Raw genomic sequence first — 25075 nt, 5'->3', positions numbered from 1 at the left:
TTTGGGAGCCACGTCGCACGTTAACGTAAATGGCGTCCAGCGCCATTCACAGACGACTTACGCAAACGACGTACTTTTTTTAAATTTCGACGCGGGAACGACGGCCATACTTAACATTGGCTGCGCCTCATAGACCCAGGGGCAACTTTACGCGTCGCATATGCTACGGAAACGTCGTAAATTCACTGCGTCGACCGCGCGTAAGTTCGGGAATCTGGCGTAAATAGCTAATTTGCATAGACGACGGGGAAAACGACGGAGGCGACACCTAGCGGCGAAAAAAAAATTGCATTTAAGATCCGACAGCGTAAGAGCCTTACACCTGTCGGATCTAATGGATATCTATGCGTAACTGATTCTAAGAATCAGTCGCATGGATACGACGGCCCAGATTAGGACTTACGACGGCGCACATTGCGTTGCTCCGTCGTAAGCCCTTTGAGAATCTGGGCCGTAGTTTCTGTTTGCTAGCCGACAAAAGTTTTTTCCCCCACAAATAGAGCTTTCTTTTGGTGGTATTTGATCACCTCTTTGTTTTTTTTGCGCTATTAACAAAAAAAGGCTGACAATTTTGAACTCTAATGGACCTTCCATAGATGCTTTTTTATTCACTTTGGACTTTTATGTTTTGGTTTTGTTAAATTTTGCTTTATCTTCCTCACCTTTTCGGGTTCTCAGGCTATTTAATTTCTCACTTAGTGCCACTCTTTTATTTTTTATTTCTACCCACTACAGGCGGCCTGCAGAAACTACAGGAGGGGGCGGAGACAAGACCAGTCACCCTGCACAAGGAGAGAGAGCAGCAGTGAGTGGTCTTTATTACAGGAAGTCTCACACTGGATTACTGCACAGATCTGGAAGAAATACATAAAGCACATCAAGATTCAAGATGCATACACATGATGAATGTATTTAGACAATGGCCCAGATTCTCAAAGGAGATACTACGGCGTATCTCCAGATACTACGGCATATCTCCAGATACGCCGTCGTATCTCCAGATACGCCGTCGTATCTCTGAGTCTGAGCCGTCGTATCTATGCGCCTGATTCATAGAATCAGTTACACATAGATGTGTATTAGATCCGACCGGCGTAAGTCTCTTACGCCGTTGGATCTTAACTGCATATTTACGCTGGCCGCTAGGGGCGTGTACGCTGATTTACGCCTAGAAATACGTAAATCAGCTAGATACGCGAATTCACGAACGTACGCCCGACCGACGCAGTACAGATACGCCGTTTACGTTAGGCTTTTCCCGACGTAAATTTACCCCTGCTATATGAGGCGTACATGCGGCGTACCAATGTTAAGTATGGACGTCGTTCCCTCGTCGAATTTTGAAAATTTTACGTCGTTTGCGTAAGTCGTCCGTGAATGGGGCTGGACGTCATTTACGTTCACTTTCGAAACCAATACGTCCTTGCGGCGTACTTTGGAGCAATGCACACTGGGATATGTCCACGGACGGCGCATGCGCCGTTCGTAAAAAGCGTCATTTACATGGGGTCACATAACATTTACATAACACACGCCCACATCTTCCAAATTTGAATTAGGCGGGCTTACGCCGGCCTATTTACACTATGCCGCCGCAACTTACGGAGCAAGTGCTTTGAGAATACTGCACTTGCCCGTCTAAGTTGCGGAGGCGTAACGTAAATAGGATTCGTTACGTCCGCACAAAGATACGCCAATCTAGGAGAATCTGGCCCAATGTTTGCATATCCTGGAGTTCAGCTTTAAGTGTGGTTTAGCTTCCCTACGGTGAGCGTCCATTAATCCACAGCAAACCACATGATTGTAATGGGGCCCCTATGAGATCAAGATTGTGATTACAGGTTAGTGCTCATCGCTCGGCCTTATTATGGGTCTATTAGCGTTTTCCTTCACCTCACATTACCCCTCAGTGCCGGAGAAGACTCTGACGTTCTAGAAGTGAATTTGAAGGTTTCCATAGTAATTAGGAGCAGAAGTTGGTGGCAGAATCTCACGGTTGCTTGGATACTTTTGTCAGAAACAAACAGAATTTCAATGTGTGTTATCACAGCTGCTGTTTACTATTTCCTCAAGATTCCATTCCTCGAGCTGAGCTCTTCCTATAAATCAAGGGGTGCACGGAAAAACACCCCCCAACCACCGGTGCTGAAAGTGTGCATTGTGCTGAACAGTGTAATACCCATTCCATATGCACCCAGCTTTCTCAAGCTTTGAAAGGCCTAAATCGCCCTTCTGACCTACATGAATTCCTCCAGCTGGCCCCATCCTCCTTCTTTCCTCCCTCTCTCTTTTCTTTCTTCCTTCTACCCTGTCTCCCCTTTTTTCCTTCCTTACCTTTTTTTTCCTTCCTTCCTGACCCCCTTCCTTCCCCCTATCTCACCTTTCTTTCTTCCTTCCTTCCTTCTCTTCTTCTTCCTTCGTCCTTCCTTCCTTGCCCCTATCTCACCTTTTCTTTCTTCCTTCCTTCCTTCCTTCTCTTCTTCTTCCTTCGTCCTTCCTTCCTTGCCCCATCTCACCTTTCTTTCTTCCTTCCTTCCTTCCTTCCTTCTCTTCTTCTTCCTTCGTCCTTCCTTCCTTGCCCCTATCTCACCTTTCTTTCTTCCTTCCTTCCTTCCTTCCTTCTCTTCTTCTTCCTTTGTCCTTCCTTCCTTGCCCCTATCTCAACTTTTCTTTCTTCCTTCCTTCTGTTCTTCTTCCTTTTTCCTTTCTTCCTGTGCTCCCCCTTCCTTGACCCTATCTCACCTTTCTTTCTGCCTTCCTTCTCTTCTTCTTCCTTCGTCCTTCCTTCCTTGCCTCTATCTCACCTTTCTTTCTTCCTTCCTTCCTTCTCTTCTTCTTCCTTCGTCCGTCCTTCCTTCCTTGCCCCTATCTCAACTTTTCTTTCTTCCTTCCTTCTCTTCTTCTTCCTTTTTCCTTTCTTCCTGTGCTCCCCCTTCATTGACCCTATCTCACCTTTCTTTCTTCCTTCCTTCTCTTCTTCTTCCTTCGTCCTTCCTTCCTTGCCCCTATCTCAACTTTTCTTTCTTCCTTCCTTCTCTTCTTCTTTCTTTTTCCTTTCTTCCTGTGCTCCCCCTTCCTTGACCCTATCTCACCTTTCTTTCTTCCTTCCTTCTCTTCTTCTTCCTCCGTCCTTCCTTGCCTCTATCTCACCTTTTCTTTCTTTCTTCTGTAGCGCTACCCCCGCAGGAGCCGCTGGTTGTTTGTGGGATCGGCGTATTAAGTTACCTTGCAGGGTGTCTAGGGGTGATACTAGCAGAGCTTTTTTTCTCAGAAAATAGGTGCAGGAACTCAACCACGACCCTGTTCAGATTTCACAAACAGTAGAAGGGTCTTAAAGGGGCATTAAATACCAGGATTGCATTACATACAGAGTGCAGAGTTCAGGGGGGTTACACACAGAGTGCAGAGCTGTCAGTTGTAAACACAGAAACCAGACTTCTGTGTTTACAAGTGATTGTGGTGAGCGGGCACCAAAGGGTCTGAGCCAAAGGTGGTGGAACTGAGTTCCCCCAAGTTCCCCCTGAAAAAAAGCCCTGGATACTAGTGAGTTAAGGCAATGAGCGAAGGTCCAGTCATCAATTGGATTTTCTTCAATGCTTTATTCCAAGGCCCAACATGGCCAACATCAACATAAGACAAGATAGGAGAGGTTGATGAAGCATAAGAACAACTTTAGTATCAGGCCTTGGATATTGGTCTCTTCATTGAGCACTGTCAGCATTTATTGGACTATAGAGACACTGATTATTGATATGTTTGTTTACTAATCACATTGAAACTTACATCAATTGCTTTATTATATTGCACATTAATTTTGTGGATTTATAATTCATTCATTATGTGGTAGTGCAACTGATTCCCAGCTTAGCCTTGGCTAGTTCCTAACCACAGCTTGTTCCTGTTGGTTCCCAGTTTTGATCTGCTATATGTCTCACTGACCACTGCCAGTCTGAACTACACTCTCAGACTGCTGTGCATCCCTGTGTTCCAGGTAGTGCATCCATGTTTTCCAGACAGCTGCTTTCCTGGTGACCAGATATTTAAAATTAAATACAGGGACATATTTTTTTTTACAAGTAATGGCGGCAATCAGCGACTCAATGCCCGCTGCCACCGCCCGCCTCACAGCCTGTCAAGTCTTACACTCTGGGCCCCGGCTACTACAGGGTGGGGAGCAGAGGAAGATCACTCTGCCAGGGAAAGCCAGGAGATAGGCAGGAAGGCGGCCTAATTTAAGCGTATCTGGTTTCCAGAATACGCTTAAATTTACGACGGCGTAGATTCAGAGTTACGACGGCGTATCTACTGATACGCTGGCGTAACTGTATCTGAATCTAGCTAACAGTCTGCTTTTTGAAAAATGTTTTCTTGTACTGTATTTAGTCACTAGGTGGAGCCATTGTTGGTCAGTTAAATTTGTTAACAATATTTTGCAACCCGTTGTTTTCAGTGGGCTAGATTCAGGTACCTTTTGCGCTTTTTTTACGTAGGCGCAGGGCAACGTTTTTGCCCTGCGCCCCCGCAAATTTTGTGCGCTACCCGTGATTCACGGAGCGGTAGCTCCGTAAATTGCGGTTGCGCTCCGGCAAAATGCCCGGCGTAAGCGCGCGCAATTTAAATGATCCCGTAGGGGGCGGGAATCATTTAAATTAGGTACGTTCCCGCGCCGAGCGTAGAGCGCATGCTCCGTCGGGAGACTTTCCCGACGTGCATTGCGGTAAATGACGTCGTAAGGACGTCATTTGCATCAAAGTGAACGTGAATGGCGTCCAGCGCCATTCACGATTCACTTACGCAAACTACGTAAATTTTAAATTTCGCGACGCGGGAACGACGGGTATACGTAACATTGGCTGCCCCTGCTAATAGCAGGGGCAGCCTTACGCGAAAACCGCCGTACGCAAACGACGTAAACTGCGTACGCAGGGCTCGCGTAACGTTGTGATTCGGCGTTAGTATGCAATTTGCATACTATACGCAGAGCACAACGGGAACGCCACCTAGCGGCCATCGCAAGAATGCAGCCTAAGATATGCGGGCATAGGAGCCTTATGCCACGCATATCTTAGGCTGCAGTCGGCGTAACGAGGTTCCTGAATCAGGAGCATTCGTTACGCCGGCGCAAGTAAGCAATTGCGCTGCGTAACTATGGTTACGCAGGCGCAATTGCTCTCTGAATCCGGGCCAGTGGGTTTTGGGCAGGTATCTTGAGATGAGAGGGAGGATTGAGAAAACAAATGGGAAAGGATGAAGAAAGGGAGGAAGGAGGGAAGGAAGGAAGGAAGGAAGGAAGGAAGGAAGGAAGAAAGAAAGAGAGGAGAGAAGAAGAAGAAATACATGGGGAAAGATAGGAAGGACAGAATGAAGGAGGGAAGGAAGGAGGAAAGGAAGGAAGGTGGGAAGGAAAGAAGAAAGAAAGGATGAGAGGAGAGAAGGTAGAGAAGAAGGAAAAATAAATGGGGAAAGATAGGAAGGATGGAAGGAAGGAGGGAAGTAGAGAAGGAGGGAAGAAGAAAAAGTGATAAAGCAAAATAATGGTGGAGGAGAGTCAGAAGGGAAGTAATAGTGAAAGTATGAGAGGAGGAAATGAGGGAATGAATGGAGGATGGAAGGAAGAAATGGATGAGGGAAGGAGGAGCGGAGGAAAGGGAAGAGAGAGGGAAGGAAGAAAGAAAGGAAAAAAGGAAAGAGGAGGAGAGGAAAGATAGAAGAAATGCAAGGAAGAAAGCAAGTGAGGAGAGAGGCAGCGATGGAATGGAGGAAGGAAAGGAAGGAAAGTAGTATGAGTTATAAGGTACTCATACCATAGCTCCCAACTGTCCCTGATTTAGAGGGACTGTCCCTGATTTGGAGCAATGTCCATCTGTCCCTCATGCTCCTCATGTGTCCCTCATTTTGGTCTGATCCATATAGATGTATATAAAATGAACTTTCTATCAACAAAAAGTGTTTCCCAGCGCTAAACCTTTCATCTGATTTCTAAATTGCTGCATTTGTAAGTTCTAGAAGCCAATATAAAGGAATAGAAGTGGTAAAAAAAAGCACTTGTGGGTTTAACCAATCTTGTTTTTTGTACAATTCTCCATTAAGGGGGCGTGGCAAGGGGTGTGTCCTATGCCTGCATACCTTTGCTGATAGGTGTCCCTCATTCCCGTCTAAAAAAGTTGGAAGGTATGCTCATACACGTGAGATAAGATCTGCCTTCTCCAGCTGTTTTCTCTTCAGATGATGCGGGCAGCTATGCACTTTTCTACCACCAAATAATCAGCTGAGGACTTTTGGAAAAGTCAGAAGTTAAGCCCACCCCCAGCTTATCCTACAGCCCAATGTCTGACCCCAACAACCTCCTTCTTGTGTTGGGAGAAGTGCTTGGAGGGGGGGACGGGGGATGGGGGGCCTTTCACCGCACCGCCATTTTAAAAACCAAGAAACTGCATCATGCAAAAGCCCCGGCATGTGGAATATTCTGAAATGGCGAAGTGTGATATGACGTGATCGGGTTACTATGAATTCTAAATAAACAATCTATACAATGGCCCGGATTTACATACATCGGTGCATATTTATGCCGGCGTAGCGCATCTAATATACGCTACGCCGGCGCAGCGCGGAGAGGCAAGCACAGTATTCACAATGCACTTGCCCTCACTCGCTCTCAAATCTACACTGGGCTTCCTCGGTGTAAGCCAGCGTAGGTGGAAGTGGGCGTGAGTCATACTAATGAGGCGTGACCCCATGCTAATGATGGGCCAAGCGCCGTAGAAGTACTTAAAACTAACGGCGCATGCGCCGTCCCGTGGCAGCATCCCAGTGCGCATGCGCAGAATCACGTCAAAACAACTGCCCAAGATACGTCAAATCACTGCCTACGACGTGAACGTAACCTACGCCTAGCCATATTCACGTACTACGTAAACGACGTAAAATACGACGGCTTGTGTTCCCTGGTCCATATCTTTGCATGAGTTGCGCCTCCTATATGGGGAATAACTTTACGCCGGACGTACGACTTACGCAAACCGCGTATATTATGCCCCGGGGCGCAAGTACGTCCGTGAATCGGCGTATCTCCCTCATTTGCATATGCGCATAGAAAATCAATGGGAGCGGCAAATGCGCCCAGCGTAAATATGCGCCTACGATACGCCGGCGTAGGAAAGTTACGTCGGTCGGATGAAGCCTATTTTCAGGCGTATCTAGTTTTGTGGGCCCGGCGCATAGATACGACGGCGTATATTTACACTTACGCGGCGTATCTCGAGATACGTTGGCGTAAAATCTTTGTGAATCCGGGCCAATATATTTTTGTTTTCCCCATTACTATATAATAAACACATACGTGGATATTGCATGGTCTCCGGTTGGGCAGTTCTGGGTACAGGCGCGTTGCTGCCTTGCTCACATGGATTACGAGCTTGTGGCCCAGCTTTGGGTTACTGGGGCGAGTGACAGGCTTACCAGTGTCTGGCAGATCAGATTAGGACAGCAGCTCGTCTCGTGCAGTGTTATAGAGTGGAGAAAACCCACACGGAGCCACGGACGTGACTACCAGATACCATCCTGGCATGGAGGAAGAGTATGATGTCATTGTGTTGGGGACGGGGCTCAAGGTAGGAAAATGACATTGACGCTTCTTCTATCCCCATTATATCTATTATTTATTTATTTCAGGTACTTATATAGTGCCGTCAATTTAAACAGCGCTTTACATATACATTGTACATTCACATCAGTCCCTACCCTCAAGGAATCTAATCTAATGTCCATAAACTCACATTTATACATAATAGGGACAAATAACCACTTCAGCCCCGGAAGATTTGGCTGCTCAATGACCGGGCCATTTTTTGCGATACGGCACTGCGTCGCTTTAACCACTTAACCCCCGGACCATATTGTTGGTCAAAGACCAGAGCACTTTTTGCGATTCGGCACTGCGTCGCTTTAACTGACAATTGCGCGGTCGTGCGACGTGGCACCCAAACAAAATTGACGTCCTTTTTTCCCCACAAATAGAGCTTTCTTTTGGTGGTATTTGATCACCTCTGCGGTTTTTAGTTTTTGCGCTATAAACAAAATTAGTGCCATTATTTTTAACTTTTTGCTATAATTAATATCCCCCAAAAATATATAAAACTATTTGTTTTCCTCAGTTTAGGCCGATACATATTCTTCTACATAATTTTCGTAAAAAAAAAACGCAATAAGCGTTTATTGATTGGTTTGCGCAAAAGTTATAGCGTTTACAATATAGGGGGTATTTTTATGGCATTTTTATCAATTCTCAATTGTCGCCACTGTGCCCCTCAATTGTCGCCACTGTGCCCTTTAATTGTCGCCACTGTGCCCATTGTCACTACTGTGCCCATTGTCACTACTGTGCCCATTGTTGCCACTGTGCCCATTGATGCCACTGTGCCCATTGATGCCACTGTGCCCTTTGCCGCCTCTGTGCCCATTGTCGCCGCTTTGCCCTGTAAAATGCACTTACCTTAATCCTTCCACGTCCCTCGATGTCTTCTCCCACCTTGGTGACGCTTCAGCCAATCAGGTTACCGATAACCAGAATCGGGGAACCTGATTGGCTGAGACGGCCGTCAGTCTTATCCAAAGAGCGCACCCCTTACGTTCCCTGGATGAAGCAGCCGCTGGCTCTGATAGGCACTTCCGCACAGCCAACCAGCTGCCGTTATTCTGGTGGTCGGCGCTCAATGTCCAGCCATCTGAATAGACCAGCGGCAGCTGGCCACAATAACATACATTCATGCAATGCATGAATGTATGTTATTTTCAGTGGCGGTGCGGAGCCAGAGGGGGCGGCGCTCCAGCACCCTCTATGGACGGACCGCCGCTGGATTGGGATAGGGCACAGGGGCTATGGTAAGTCTGCTCTCAATAAAAAACAGGGTTCCCCTTAAACAGAGGGCCCAGTTTTGAAGATTCACAAGTACAAAGTCCAGTGACAGTGCGAAACAAAAGATCTAATAGTCTGAAAACCTTTAAAGCGGTATTAAACCCAAAAGTAAATCTTTATTATATTGCAGCTTGCCAATTCTTAGATGTGATGGCTGCATTAGTTTTCTTTGGACGGCTTTCTTTCTTTTATTTTCATCTGGTGAACCAGCCAACAAGTCTGTTGTTTTTCTAAATCTCTAGCTCTCCAGCAGAATGTATCAGTTTACATGGATGAGACAAACCATTTAACACTGGTAGGGGTAAACAAAATAATCAGATTTTATTTATTCATCCAAAACCTTTATCCCAAAAGGAAAAAACTGTTTGCTGTAACTGAATAAAAAGTGTGAGTTGGAGTTTGGCTTCAATGGGGTATTGTATTGAAATCAGCTAATGCATTTAACTCTACCCCCCCTCCCCCCTCAAGACTGAGATTGGTGCTGACTGGAATTCTATAGGTCAGTGATGGAGAACCTTGGCACCCCAGACGTTTTGGACTACATTTCCCATGATGCTCATGTACTCTGCAGTGTAGCTGAGCATCATGGGAAATGTAGTTCCAAAACATCTGGGGTGCCGAGGTTCGCCATCACTGTTATAGGTAGGGTTGCCAAATTTTCTTCAAGCCAAACCCGAACATTTTAACAACCTGGGCCACCTTTGGGTGCCCCGAGGAGAGTAGCAATACAGTGCGCATAGCATGCCACAACAAAATGTGGGTGTGGTCAAATTGCTCTTGTTGACATCATCGCCCTGCCCCCCAGTGATGCTGAACCTGCCTCCAGACAGCTGCCCGCAGCTCCCTGATGGCAACAAGTTTGTGTCCAGGGGCGGACTGACCATTGAGTCACTCGGGCACTGCCCGAGGGCCCCATGTTACTAGGGAGCCCCATCAGGGTTGCCAGGCTCAGTAAAATCAGGGACAGTATGTAAAAATCTGTGTTTTTTTTACATCTGTCCCTGATATGTCCGAAAACTACATCCTTTTGATGTGAAAATCCCGTGATTTTAGCTGCCCCGCCTCTGCACTGTCACCTGGCATGGTGGCCATCTGTAAGCCCAGGGGCCCCATAATCTTCTATTGCCCGGGGGCCCCATGAGTTGTCAGTCCGCCCCTGTTTGTGTCTGACTATCTTGGTTACTTGGGGAGCCACAGCCCAGTCTGAATAATGTGTCCGGGTTTTAGTCTGCCTGATTGAAAACCCAGACTGTCTGGGTGAATCCCGGACAGGTGGCAACCCTAGCTATAGGTGATAGTTAAAAACTAAAGACATGCTACCGGAGATAGTCAGAGATTTGTAGCTATGCTACAAAATGCAGCATACAGGACTTTTGTTGTTACACTGTCAGTGTCGGCTGACATCACAGGCAAAGGAGAGAAGCTGTGAAATGTAAGCTCTTAGGAGGATTTGGGACACCGTCACCAGCCGGTGGCTTATATATCAATCTAGTGTGTCATGAAACAGGGATTAGCCTTATTTCCTTGATAACAACAACAACAAAAGCAACACAAACCGTGGAGTAGCCGCAGGGGGTACACAGGGGACAGGAGGACAGGGGCCCGGCCTTGGCGGCTTCTTACAGTTATATCACCTTTTCATACATTTCTTTTTCTGCAGCATTGTCCCAACCTCTTGCTAGCTGCAGGCCTCCATTGACAAGCATCAAATGTTGTATTTTGCATTTGAAGAGAGTGCTTCTCATAAGTATGTGTGTGAACGGAAGATGTATTTATTTATATATATTGGGTGTTCCCCTCGGCAGCGAATCAGTGGGAGTGGTTGCCCCCCTGTGCATGCCGGGGAGGGGTACTTAACTGACAGACGCCATTGGTGACGGGTCGTTGTTCGTGCCTCGTGGCCCGCCTGGCCTGAGGTGCCTGTCCTGAATCCTGACTCCGGGACCACGTTGGTCTGGGGTCGCGGCTTTGTCTGGTAGGCCCAGTAGTCAGACTGGGGCCTGCTTCTGAAGAGGTGATCCTGTGCTGTCCGTCCTGCGGGAGGAAGCCACTTGATGAAGGAAGCCAGTGCAGGACCTATCCTGTAGAGAGCCATATTTTAGTTTATTTATGGTATTTATCCTGTAGAGGGCCATGCAAGAGGCTGGTATCTTGGGAGTAGGCCTGGAAACTTCATCCAAGGATGCACCATACACTGAGAGTAGGGTGACCACCAGGGATCAAGTCCTGGGAGAAAAAAAAAAGGATACGCTCATATGCATAATTACTAAACCGCATGTTTTTTTCTTTCTTCGATCCACTGTAATCCTTTATGTTACTGCCCGCTTCCTGTATATGGATTCATCGGGTAGTGTGCAGGTATACTTGCGAAAGCAAGTTCTTTCTAAATCCCGCGATAACTTGCAGCAGACCTCCGCAATGTCTCCTGGGAACAAAAGCTCCCAGGAGAAATTTCGGCATCGAGGAAGTGACGGAATATCTGCACACTACCCGATGAATCCATATACAAGAAGCGGCCAGTAACATAAAGTATTACTAAGGTTCGCCTGCCCCTGACAGTGATTCGAGCTGGGCATCGCCGCTTAGTGAAGGATTGGCTCAGGCGGCTGGGCTGCTCTCGGCTGCTCTAGTCCTGCAAAGGGAACTGCGTTCCTGCTGTGAAAAAAAGTGCAGGAACTCCGTTCCCACGCGTTCTCGCAGGACTTGAGCCCTGGTGACCACATGTCCCGGATTACCCGGGACAGTCCTGCATTTTGCAGGTCTGTCCCGGGCACCTTCATTCCAGGACAATACAGTGTCCCGGAATGAAACTGACACAGCCACCCCCCCCGGGCCAATCTGATGCCCCCAAAAAAGGCCACCACATCACCGCTTTACTCACTGACAGTACTTGTCCTGGCCGGGAATGCCTGGAGGAGCAAAATCCCGCCCCCTGCTTGTGATTGGAGAAATCATAAATCCCGCCTCTTGTGTCCAATCACTCTACTGTGATTCGTTACAGCACAAGCTGATTTTTGGGAAGGGAGGGTGTCCCTGAATGGTAGTTTGGAAATGTGGTCACCCTGGTCTGAGAGGCTTGATGGTGGTCGCCTGTCGGATCTAAGTTCTACAAAAGTTAATCTGGAGAGATCCGGGTGCTGAATCCTGTGGCAGAGACTGTACTTTATTCTGTGCGCCATTCCCGGCTGCTAGGCCAGTAAGAGGAACCTATCCGGGTGAGCAATGCGCACTCTGGCTAGAGTGGCAACGAGAACTGTTGGCTGGAAGCAGGAGTGTTTCCTATTTGTGATTATGCACCTGAACCTACCCATCTACCTACCCTTCAACCACTTTACTTCTTTTCTACTAAAGTTCTGCAAATAAATCCCAGAAAAGGAAGTGCATTGTGTGGACATTGAAATTCTTCAAATTCTCTTTTCACCCTGGACAGCGAGAAGATAGAGGTAACGTGCCACCCAAAAATACTCAGCGGCTCTGATAGGCTTCCCGATTACAGCCTGTGGGCTCTAATCGGCTTCCGAATGGTTAACCAGAGGGCGCACAGGGCGTGCGTTCCCTAGTTAACACTGACTCGCATCTCAGCCAATTAGGTTCACCGTGTCTGGTTACCGGTCACCTGATTGGCTGAAGCGACATCGAGGGCAGGAGAAGACATCGAGGGAGCATGGAGGAGGATGGCTGACCCGAGAAAGGTAAGTTCCGGGCGGGGGGGGGGGCAAACTGGCGGTATTTTGGGGCAATCTGGCGGCATTTTACAGGGCAAACTGGCGGCATTTTACGGGGCAAACTGGCTGCATTTTATGGGGCAAACTGGTGCTATTTGAGGGCGCAAACTGGTGGCATTTTAGAGAGCAAACTGGCGGCATTTTACGGGGCAAACTGGCGGCATTTTACGGGGCAAACTGCCGCCATTTTACCGGGGGAAACTGGTGGTATTTGAGAGGGCAAACTGGCGGTAATTGATGGACACAGTGGCGACAATGGATGGCACAGTGGCTGCGTTTGATGGCACAGTGGCGACAATTAATGGCACAGTGGCTGCGTTTGATGGCACAGTGGCGACAATTAATGGCACAGTGGCTGCGTTAGATGGCACAGTGGCGACAATTAATGGCACAGTGGCTGCGTTTGATGGCACAGTGGCGACAATTGTTGGCACAGTGGCTGTGTTTGATGGCACAGTGGCTGCGTTTGATGGCACAGTGGCTGCGTTTGATGGCACAGTGGCTGCGTTTGATGGCACAGTGGCTGCGTTTGATGGCACAGTGAGGCTGCAATTGATGTTTTTTTTTTCCGTTTGTTTGCGCCCCCCCCTAAAAATTTTGAGCACCAGCCACCACTGCTCTGTAGTCCAAAGTTTGAAATCCACCCCACAGCCACACTCACAACTCACCGTGGCACAATTGCTTCCCCAATGCAGGAAGGGGGGACCCTTTCAGATACACTCTACCCCAATTTTTCTATTGGTGGCCTTGACTGGGTTTGCCTATAATGGCAGGAGAAGAACTCACTCATTTGCCTGCTTGTCCCTTGAAATGCTGCACAGTGCAGCTCACAGCTTCCTTAGGAGACAAGCTATGCATGCAATGAGGGTTTAGCCTTAAGACAATAAATTAGATGTACAAATACATGGGAGGTTTCCCTGTGTGTGTGTGTGTGTATATATATATATATATTTACAGTATATACTGTATATAGGCTAAGATTTGGATATTTCTCTCTCGCAGACACAATTTTCAAAACTAGCTCTGAGTAACTTTATTAGCGAGGAAATATCACAGTATAATACCGCTGCCAAGATTCTGCCTAAATGAGGAATAGATGTTGACAGCTCCTGGCCCTGGGTCATTCTGCTGAATATTCAGAGGGCATCTGTCAGCGCTGCACAAAGGACGCAGCCATTTTAGGAGGCTCGGGCACTATTCACGACAGCCAAAAGCCCCAAAGACATGTCATTTATTACCGTTTTAGCCGAGTATGTCATTTAGTAAAATTGAGAACGTTCAGTGCCCATTACCGGAAACAAACTCAGGGAAATTCGCCTTCCCAGCGAAACAAGGCATTCGAGGAGGCAGCGGTGGCGTTTACAACATGGGGGGCATTAGTGCCAGATCTGAAGAGGGCTATATTCATATCTATTGCAACAATATCAATCCAAACACGGCAGACAAACAGGGAGCTTGTTACATCTTACAAATGCAATATCACAAACATGAGACTGTGGGCTTGGCTGGCTTAAATCAGGTTTGGTCTCCACCCAAAGACTGGCCACATCAATCACCTTGCAGGTGGAAACACAGACAAGAAGAATGCCACAGCCAAAACCAGCAGTTATGATGGAGCAGGTGCGCACACGCTCCTGACACAGGCCTTTTGCGTCACTTTTTGTTTACGTATGTAACAATGAGTATTTTTTGCTAGAAATGTTCTTAGAACCCCCAAACATTATGGGGCAGATCCACATACATACATAGACTGCGCCCGGCGCAGATGTGAGATACGCTACGCCTCTGTAACTTACCTGGCTTTGGTTTGAATCCTCAACGAATTTGCGCCGTTAGTTACGGCGGCGTAGTGTATCTCTCGCGGCAGAAATTCAAATTGGGCGGGTAGGGGGCGTGTTTCAATCAAATGAAGCGCGTCCCCGCGCCGAACGAACTGCGCATGCGCCGTCCGTAAAAACTCCCAGGGTGCAATGCTCCAAATGACGTCGCAAGGTTGTCATTGGGCCAAATCCTCAAAAAAGATACGACGGAGTAACTGCTGTTACTCCGTCGTATCCCTGGTCCTAACTATGGAACTGATCCACAGAATCAGTTTCCCATAGTCAGGACGAAGATCCGGCATGTGTAATTGAATTACACTGCCGGATCTTAGGATGCAGTACCGCATCCGCCGCTGGGGGCATTTCGCGTCGAAATGCCGCCTCGGGTATGCAAATTAGGACTTACGGAGATCCACGAAGCTTTTCAGCTTCGTTTTTTCTCCGTAAGTTTAATTTTGCAAACGCAAAATTAGGGCTGCTTTTACAAGGTGTAACAGACCTTTCTTGCTCACGACGCGATTTTTTTTAAATTTGAATTTTTTTTTTGGCGCTGTATCTTTTTTTTTACCCGACGCAACTTTATTGTCCCGTCGCAATCCACAAAGCCCGACGTAACGTAATTTCGCGCTATGCACGTCGGGAAAATGACGTCACAAGCATGCGCAGTACGGCCGGCGCGGGAGCGCGCCTCATTTAAATGGTAATCGCCCCCTGGAGAAGAGGAACGCCTTGCGCCGGCCCGATTTAAGTAACACCGCTCAAAATTTCTAGGTAAGTGCTTTGTGGATCGGGCACTTAGTTAGAGATTTTACGGCGGTGTAACTTAAATGGAAAAAGTTACGTTGCGCCATTTTTTTGAGGATTAGGCCCATTGTTTTCAACGTGAACGTAAATGGCGTCCAGCCCCATTCAAGGACGACTTACACAAACAACGTAAATTTTTCAAAATTAGACGCTGGAATGACGGCCATACTTAACATTGAGTACGCCACCAGATAGCAGCTTTAATTATACGCCGGAAAAAGCCGAACGGAAACGACGTAAAAAAATGCGACGGCCAGTCGTACGTTCGTGGATCGTCGGAAATAGCTAATTTGCATACTCGACGCGGATTACGACGTGAACGCCACCTAGCGGACGCCGAAAAATTGCATCTAAGATCCGACGGCGTACGAAGACGTACGCCTGTCGGATCTAACACAGATGCCGTCGTATCTTGTTTTGTGGATACCAAAACAAAGATACGACGCGCAAAATTCAAAATTACGCGGCGTATCAAGAGATACGCCGCGTAATTTCTTTGAGGATCTGCCCCTATATCTTTTTCAAAGTATAGGCCCTAGAGAATAAATTGGTGGGTGTTGCAATTTGAATCCAAGCATGTATTAATGCGATAATAAATTCTCAGTCTTTGGGCATCTCCATTGTCTAGCGCGGGATAACATAACTCCTACACATGGGTGGAAGTCAGTCAACCCGCCACATGGGAGCCGTGTTGGTGAAGTAAGTGAGCAGGCAGGTAGGTGTCCAGCTAAAGTTCAGTTAGTAACTGTATTTCTTTTCTTAGGAATGTGTGCTGTCTGGGATTATGTCGGTAAATGGCAAAAGAGTTTTACACATAGATCGGAACAACTATTATGGGGGAGAAACTGCATCAATCACACCCATAGAAGAGGTAGGTTCTTTATGTTTATCATATATATATATATATATATCTATATATATATATATCTATATATATATATATATATATATATATATATATATATATATATATATATATATATATATTATATATATTTTAGTAGAGACCCTAGAGAATAAAATGGTGGTTGTTGCAATGTTTTATGTCACACTGTATTTGCGCAGCGGTCTTTCAAATGCAATTTTTTGGGAAAAAATTACTTCAATTAATAAAAAAAAAGAAACTGGGGCCAGATCCACAGCCAGCCAGCGCAACGTAACTTTTTCCATTTAAGTTACACTGCCGCAAAGTTGCCAAGTTAGGTGCCGATCCACAAAGCACTTACCTGGAAATTTGCGACGGTGTAACTTAAATCCGTCCGGCGCAAGGCGGGCCAATTCAAATGGGCGAGTCCCATTTAAATTAGGCGCGCTCCCGCGCCGGACGTACTGCGCATGCTCCGTCGGGTAACTTACCCGACGTGCATTGCGCTAACAGACGTCGCTCCGACGTCATTTGCTTACCAGGGATCCTCAAACTACGGCCCTCCAGATGTTGTAGAACTACACATCCCATGAGGCATTGTAAAACTGACATTCATAGACATGACTAGGCATGATGGGAATTGTAGTTCCTGAACAACTGGAGGGCCATAGTTTGAGGACCCATGGCTTAGACGGTAACGTAAATGGCGTCCAGCGCCATTCACGGACGTCTTACGCAAACGACGTAGAGTTTGAATTTTCGACGCGGGAACGACGGCCATACTTAATAGGGCTTAGTCAAATAGGACTCAGCCCTATTTTTACACGGCATAACTCGACGTAAACGACGTAGAATTAGCGCAACGGGCCCGTCGGAACGTTCGTGGATCGCCGTAAGTGTTCATTTGCATATTCTAGGCCGGCCGCAATGGCCTCGCCACCTAGCGGCCGGCCTAGAACTGCATCCTTAAGATCCGACAGTGTAATTCACTTACACATGTCGGATCTTCTGCCTATCTATGGTAAACTGATTCTGTGGATCAGTTCCATAGATAGAAACAGAGATACGATGGCGTATCAGTAGATACGCCGGCGTATCCCTTTTGTGGATAACCCCCCTTAACACTAAAGTTAGCCCAAATTTTTTTGTATAATGTGAAAGATTTTACACTGCGAGAATCGTGATCTTTATTCTAAGCAAACAAATCGTGATTCTCATTTTGGCCAGAATCGTACAGCTCTAATACTGCATGAACCTGGGGCAAATATACCTCCCATAGAGGACACAACCTTTAGATTTACCTGGCTTCCTGTCACTCTATCTATCTTTATGACTATATGAGATTATAGAAATCATTGATATAATCTTCTCTCCTCCCCAGCTTTATCGAAGATTTAATGTGATTGGTCCTCCGGAGCCAATGGGCAGAGGAAGAGAGTGGAATGTAGATCTGGTTCCCAAGTTTCTTATGGCCCATGGTAAGGAAATATGTTGCAGAATGGAGTAAACGCAGTTGTCTGACCTTCAAGACTTCTGAGGTCAATGATCACATTAGAATAGCCTATCTCGACCATTTTACCCCTAGAGGAAATATCGTTCAGGTCTCTGGGAACCAGGGGCGGACTGACCATTGGGACTCTCGGGTACTGCCTGAGGGCCCAATGCCACTAGGGGGCCCCATCAGGGTTGCCAGGCTCAATAAAACCAGGGATGTATGTAAAAATCTGTGGGGTGGATTCAGCAAGCAATTACGCCTACGTATCCATAGATACGCAGCGTAATTGCTAAGTAGCGCCGGCGTATCGACTTTCTGTATTCAGAAAGCTCGATACGCCGACTGTAGCCTAAGATATGACTGGCATAAGGCTCTTTTGCCGTTGTATCTTAGGCTGCATTCTTACGATGGCCGCTAGGTGGCGTTCCCGTAGTGGTCAGTGTAGAGTATGCAAATTGCATACTCACGCCGATTCACAAACGTACGCGCGCGCCCGGCGTTCGAGTTTTACGTCGTTTGCGTTCGTCGATTTCTGCGTAAGGCTGCTCCTGCTATTAGGAGGCGCAGCCAATGGTAAGTATACACGTCGTTCCCGCATCGCGATTTTCGAAGTTTACGTCGTTTGCGTAAGTGAATCGTGAATGGCGCTGAACGCCATTTACGTTCACGTCGAAGCACATGACGTCCTTGCGGCGTCATTTACCGCAATGCACGTCGGGAAATTTTCCCGACGGAGCATGCGCAGTACGTTCGGGATCATTTAAATCATTTAAATTACGCGCGCTTACGCCGGCCACTTTTACGAAACGCCCCCCGCAAATTACGGAGCAAATGCTTCGTGAATGAAGCGTAGCTCAAGTAATTTACGGAGGCGGAGCGTAAAAACGGTACGCTGCGCCTCCGTAGTAGTGCGCGCCCCTACCTGAATCTACCCCTGTGTTTTTTTTTAAACCTGACCCTTATATGTCCGAAATCGACATGCTTTTGATATGAAAATCCTGAGATTTTAGCTGCCCTGCCTCTGCACTGCCTCCTGGCGTGGTGGCCATCTGTAAGCCCGGGGGCCCCATAATCTTCTAATGCCCAGGGGCCCCATGAGTTGTCAGTCCACCCCTGCTGGGAACCGCTTATAAAGCCAAATAACCAGGGGGGTCAGTGGAAAAAAATCACCTTACTGTGGTACTGTGTGATGCCACTGGCTCTGCCAAGTGATCTTAGCACCAGAACTATGAAAGAACCATCAAACGGGAGGACAATCAGTCACAGCTCAAGGAACATCTAGCAAACAAGTAGCAGGGTTCTTCTAGCAAACACTGAAGGGGTCTACCAGTAAACTCTGAAAGAACCCTGATTGAGAATGACTGCATTAGAAGGAACCTGTCAGGACAACAGCATAGCTCCCAACTGTCCCTGATTTCGAGGGACTGTCCCTGATTTGGAGCAATGTCCCTCCATCCCTCATTCCTCCTCATTTGTCCCTCATTTTGGTCTCATCTATAGAGTTGTATATAAAATGCACTTTTTATCTATCAAAAAGTGTTTTCCAGCCCGAAACCTTTCATCTGATTTCTAAATGGCTGCATTTGTAAATTCCAAAAACCAATATAAAGGAATAGTAGTGGTAAAAAAGCACTTGTGGGTTTAACCAATCTTATTTTTTTGTATACTGTATTTATCGCGGTATAACGTGCTCCCGCGTATACCGCGCACCCCTAAAGTTGTCCTGTAAAAAAAAATGTTATATGATTTTATTACTTACAGTTTTGGTGTCTTCCCAGCGTCCATCGTCCGGTCCGGCGTCCGTCTGCGGCCTCGATGGTGTCCTCCCGGCTTCTCCAGCGCGCGCCTCAAGTCGAGTCCCCGCTTCCCGCGCTCAGTTCGAACGCCTCCGCCGACATATACCGAGTGCAGTACACTCGGGTACATTCGGCAAGGCACGGCTTCGCTCGCGCTCACGCTCTGTGACGTTTATGCGTGAGCGCGTGCTAAGCCGAGACTAGCCGAATGTACCCGAGTGTACTGCGCTCGGTATATGTCGGCGCAGGATTTCAAACTGAGCGCGGGAAGCGGCTATTGGCGTATATCGCGCACCCACGATTTTCCGCTTATTTTAAGGGGAAAATAGTGCGCGAAATACGCCGATAAATACGGTAATTCTCCTTTTAAGGGGGCGTGGCAAGGGGTGTGTCCTATGCCTGCATACTTTTGCTGATAGGTGTCCCTCATTCCCATCTCAGAAAGTTGGGAGGTATGAAAATATGTGCACTAAGGGAATGTAAATGTCAGAAGTTACCTGGAGGTTGATAATTGCTTTCAGGGGCAAATCACGTACCATGGGGACGGGGTGGGGTTTAATCAGAAATTGGTGGATAATTATTGATTGCTTTACCTCTATGTCTCTGGTCCTTCTTCTGCTCCTGTTAGGACAGCTGGTGAAGATACTTTTATACACAGAAGTGACCCAATATATTGATTTTAAAGTGGTCGATGGAAGTTTTGTGTACAAATCTGGACGCATCCACAAGGTGCCCTGCACAGAGGAAGAGGCGCTGGTCTCGGGTGAGTGGGCATCTCCGGAAATGTCTGACGCTATTTCTGTTTGCATTTTTTTCCCCCCAACATTGGCCATTTGGTATTTCTGAGGCCTCGTACACACGATAGGTTAAACAGAGGACAACGGTCTGATGGACCGTTTTCATCGGCCAAAACCGATCGTGTGTGGGCCCCATAGGTTATTTAACCATCGGTTAAAAAAAGCCAACTTGCTTTGAATTTAACCGATGGATTCCTAACCGTTAGTAGGCACAACCATCGTTTAAAAATCCATGCATGCTCAGAATCAAGTCGACGCATGCTTGGAAGCATTGAACTTTGTTTTTTTTCACCACGTCGTTGTGTTTTACGTCAGCGCGTTCTGACACGATCGTTTTTTTAACCGATGGTGTGTAGGCGCGAAGGACCATCAGTCAGCTTCATCGGTTAACCGATAAAAACGGTCTATCGGTCCATTCTCATCGGATGGACTGATCGTGTATACGCGGCATGATACTTGTCAGCCACTCCATTTTATCTCATACTGGTTTACTAAAAAATGACTGCGGTGGTAACATGTTGAATCCAAGAAAAAAAAACTTCCTTCATTTGGTACATTTAACATATTTTACCAACCCTGGCCATTTTTTTGTTTTATTTTTTCAAATTGTTACTAACCCCCGTTGCTTTGTTCGAGTCTAGACTTATTGGGCATGTTTGAAAAAAGACGTTTCCGCAAGTTCTTACTCTTTGCGGTCAACTTCAACGAACACGACGTCAAGACTCACCAAGATATTGATCCCAGGAGGATGACAATGCGAGAAGTGTACCGGAAATTCGACCTTGGCCCAGACGTTATTTCATTCACCGGACACGCTCTGGCCTTGTACAGGAATGAGGAGTAAGTCCATTTCATTTTAACGAGGGTGACATAAAAGAATGAGTGTAAAAGCTGTTTTCATTTTCACCAACAGGATTTCAAATCCAAGAAAACAGCTAGACACACACTTTACATTCATATATGAAAACTGCATAGATTGCAAAAATTCTTCGTAAAGCCAATGTTGTGATCCACACACCCTTGCCACAATTTATAACCAAAACGGTGACACCACCAGGGCCGATCCTAGGCAGGGTACACGGGGTGCTCCGCACCCAGGCGCGCAGAGGTGGGGGCGCCGAAGCTCCAAGTGCTCCCCTCCCTCCTCCTTGTCTGTGTCCAGAGGCAGAGCGCATGTAACGGGTGCTGCGGTTCCCCATCCCGCTTGCTCTCTCCGCTGGCAACTGACAAGAGCGCATACCTCCGGTTGTCCCCGGAATCTGGGCTGGGTACCACAGCGGAGCCTATTACCGGAGCACGTTCCGGCACTAGGCATGGGATACATAAGGAATATTTTGCACTTTGTTGTAAACTCCTTCTTTTACAATTTTTCTATACAACATATATTTATGAATAAAACAGCTTTTTTTAGTTAAACTTGATCTTTCATGATTTTTGTTTCGGTTATAATGATTACAATATAAACAATTGAATAATTCAATATGCACCTTTAAAATCCCATCGATAGATTCCCAATCCTCAGCGAGGTGTATATAAATAAGTTACCCCTGAGTATACATCATTATCATACTGCTGAAGTCCTCCTTTCTCCCCCTGTAAGCTATTTGAAAAGAATACCATTGGGTTATCTATTACAGAGGCGGCTCTAGGCTTTGTGAGGCCTTAGGCAAAACTTATCATGGGGCCCCAATCACACTCATGATGGGAAAAATAATTCAAGGACAAGAGCCTCTTCCCCACAACCCTGGCCACTGGTTGTGGGGGTCTGCCGGCAGGAGGCTTATCGGAATCTTGAAAGGCCCCTTTTACAAGGTGGCCCCCAGATCCTGCTCTTTAATAACTAAGGAGCGGGGTTTTACCCGGTGATGTCACCTAGTAAACCCGCCCCCTTGAGACTGAGGGCATGCTGGGTCATTCACGCCACAAGGGGTGGTGTCACTGATATTCACTGGTTGTTAGGGATGCTGGCAGCCCCGCTCCTTGAGTCAGGGCTCTTAACGCTGCTCGAGCACAGCAGCGTTAAGATCCCCTGTCCCTCCAAACTGGGGTAATACATTGGGTAAGTTAGGCGGCTGTGAGGGCGAGGCCTTAGGCGACCGCCTAATTTGCCTAATTAAAGAGCCGCCTCTGATCTATTATGGTTAGCATTTTCAACCTTTTTAATTTACATATATATATTTTTTTTTTCTTTTGATATGTATTCATTTGATATGCGTTTTCTTGTGTTTTCATATATTCATGGGTCCATCTACCATTATCTTTTTTCTTTGATACTGCTTGTATCTGTTTATTACCTTCATGCATTTTTCTTTTGTGTTGTTATTTATTTTTCATTATTATTTCTTTTCTTATTTTTTTTGGTCTTTTCTCAAATACCTTTTTTCATCAGCAGTGTATAGCAGTCTTGTGACTTCTATCAGTGTCTGGTTAAAACTTGTAGGAGGAGTTTTCACTCTCTTTTGACTTTCCTATGAGGCTACAGGACCCCTAACCCTCTGTCAGGACAATGATGATTGGCTTTTACCAATCACATGCACACTACCAAGGGGAAAGAAAACTCTCTAACAATACACATCAAAATGAGCATGTGTAGCTTGCCCCAAGGCTCTGTTCTATCAGAAGATAGATTGGGGACAGTAAAATAAGGGAGGATGAGAAAAGACAGGATCAAACAGCCTTACGTTTTTTTCCTTTTCTGCAGCTACTTGGATCAGCCATGTCTGGAAACCATGAACCGAATTAGGCTATACTATGAGTCCCTAATTAAATACAGTAAAAGCCCTTACCTGTATCCTCTCTATGGTCTCGGGGAGCTGCCACAAGGATTTGCCAGGTAGGAACATTTATTCCAAATCTGAAGTTTTGTGCATATGTTGGCAAAATAAATATAAAACAATGGATATAACAAAAGTTTAATTGAGGTTGATTATAGACATGAGGAATAAGAATGAGTGATTTTGAAGGAATTCTTTTGGCACAAGATTCAGCAGAAGCATAGGGCCAGATTCAGGTACCTGCGCTGCGGCGTAAAGTATCTCGTTTACGTTACACCGCCGCAAGTTTTCAGCGCAAGTGCTTGATTCACAAAGCACTTGCCTGTAAACTTGCGACGGTGTAACGTAAATGCGTTCGGCGCAAGCCCGCCTAATTCAAATGGGGCGTGTACCATTTAAATTAGGCGCGTTCCCGCGCCGAACGTTCTGCGCATGCTCCGTTAGGAAATTTCCCGCCGTGCTTTGCGCGAAATTACGGCGCCCTGACGTGTTTTTTGAACGGCGACGTGCGTTACGTCCTTTCGTATTCCCGGACATCTTACGCAAAAAAAAAAAAATTGAAATTCGACGCGGGAACGACGGCCATACTTTAACATGGCTGGTCTAAATCTAAGCCATGAAATAGCAGCCGTAAGTTTTCGACGGGAAAAGCCGACTAGCGACGACGTAAGAGAATGCGACGAACGCGCGTACCTTCGTAGATCGCCGTAAACAGCTAATTTGCATACCCGACGCGGAAAACGGCGCAAACTCCACCCAGCGGGCGCCGGAGTATTACACCTACGATCCGAAGGCGTACGAAGCTGTACGCCTGTCAGATCGAAGCCTAAAGCCGTCGTAACTTGTTTTGAGGATTCAAAACAACGCTACGACGCGGCAAATTTGAAAATACGCCGGAGTATCAGTAGATACGCCGGCGTATTACAACTGTGAATCTGGCCCATACATTTGTATGTTAACACATTGATCTTAAAGCGGAGTTCCAGCCACAATTTCACTTTTTAAATATAAATACCCCTGTAATACACAAGCTTAATGTATTCTAGTAAAGTTAGTCTGTAAACTAAGGTCAGTTTTGTTAGGTTGTTACAGCATTTAGACACTTTATGAAATAGAAATTGACTGGGGCCATCTTAAGTGTGGGCATCATGACTTCCTGGATTTCAGCCTTGCAGATCTCGCACATGCTCAGTGCTGCACAAGCAGTGTAATAGGTTTTAGATCAGGTTTCAGCACCTGTACTGTCCAAGTCACATGATTCTTTGAGACTGGGGAGTGCACAGACTCCTGGAAAGTTACACCCACTACATTCCCAGGAGTCTGTGCGGTGTAGGTTAGGAAGCTTAAGCACCTAGGTGCAGGAAGAGGGAAGATTAACTATTCTGCCTAGCAACAACTCTTTGAAGGCATCTAAAAAAAAAAAAATTTCTTAAAGGACTAATGACATTTTTTTTAAACTACTGATGTAATGTTATATTTATGGGTGGAACTCCACTTTAATGACCAGGCCATTTTTTGCATTGCTTTAACTGACAATTGCGCGGTCATGTGACATTTTTCCCTGAAACAAAATTGATGTCCCTTTTTTCCCAAAAATAGAGCTTGCTTTTGGTGGTATTTGATCACCTCTGTGTTTTTTATTTTTTGCGCTTTACACAAAAAAAGAGACAATTTAAAAATATATGTATATATTTTAACTTTTTTTTTCTATACTAAATATCCCCAAAAAATAAATAAAAAAATGTCTTCATCAGGTTAGGCCAATATTTCCGCATGCTCGGAAGCATCGAACTTCATTTTTCTCGGCTCGTCCTAGTGTTGTACGTCACCGCGTTCTTAATGCTCGAAAGTTCAGGGAACTTTTGTGTGACCGTGTGTGTGCAAGCCAAGCTTGAGCAGAATTCTGTCGGAAAAACCATCCAAGGTTTTTCCGACGGAAAATCCGATCGTGTGTACGCGGCATTAGAATAGTTTTTACATTTTAGAATGGGGCCCCTCATGACTGTTCATAATTTTTAAAGCGTGCCTTGAGATTTTCCATCATTTTTAAGGGTGCCTTGAGTGAAAAAAAAGGTTGGGAAACAC

The 25075-nt window shown here is 46.3% G+C and overlaps 1 protein-coding gene across 1 annotated transcript in view; it reads left to right on the top strand.

Annotated features, from left to right (window-relative positions):
• Positions 1-7459: 7459 nt before the first annotated feature.
• LOC120945073 (rab GDP dissociation inhibitor alpha-like) overlaps positions 7460-25075 on the top strand; it is a 30005-nt gene continuing 12389 nt past the window's right edge. Inside the window, exons 1-6 of the mRNA XM_040358935.1 lie at positions 7460-7610; positions 16027-16134; positions 17510-17606; positions 20048-20182; positions 20858-21056; positions 22918-23049. Coding sequence (XP_040214869.1) covers positions 7566-7610; positions 16027-16134; positions 17510-17606; positions 20048-20182; positions 20858-21056; positions 22918-23049 — 716 coding nt within the window. The 5' untranslated portion in view covers positions 7460-7565. The remainder of the gene's footprint in view (positions 7611-16026; positions 16135-17509; positions 17607-20047; positions 20183-20857; positions 21057-22917; positions 23050-25075) is intronic.

Source organism: Rana temporaria, chromosome 7 (genome assembly GCF_905171775.1).
Source record: "Rana temporaria chromosome 7, aRanTem1.1, whole genome shotgun sequence".
Lineage (NCBI taxonomy): Eukaryota > Metazoa > Chordata > Amphibia > Anura > Ranidae > Rana > Rana temporaria.
Note: the sequence above shows the minus strand (reverse complement) of the source record. Positions and strands in the feature narration are given on the sequence as shown.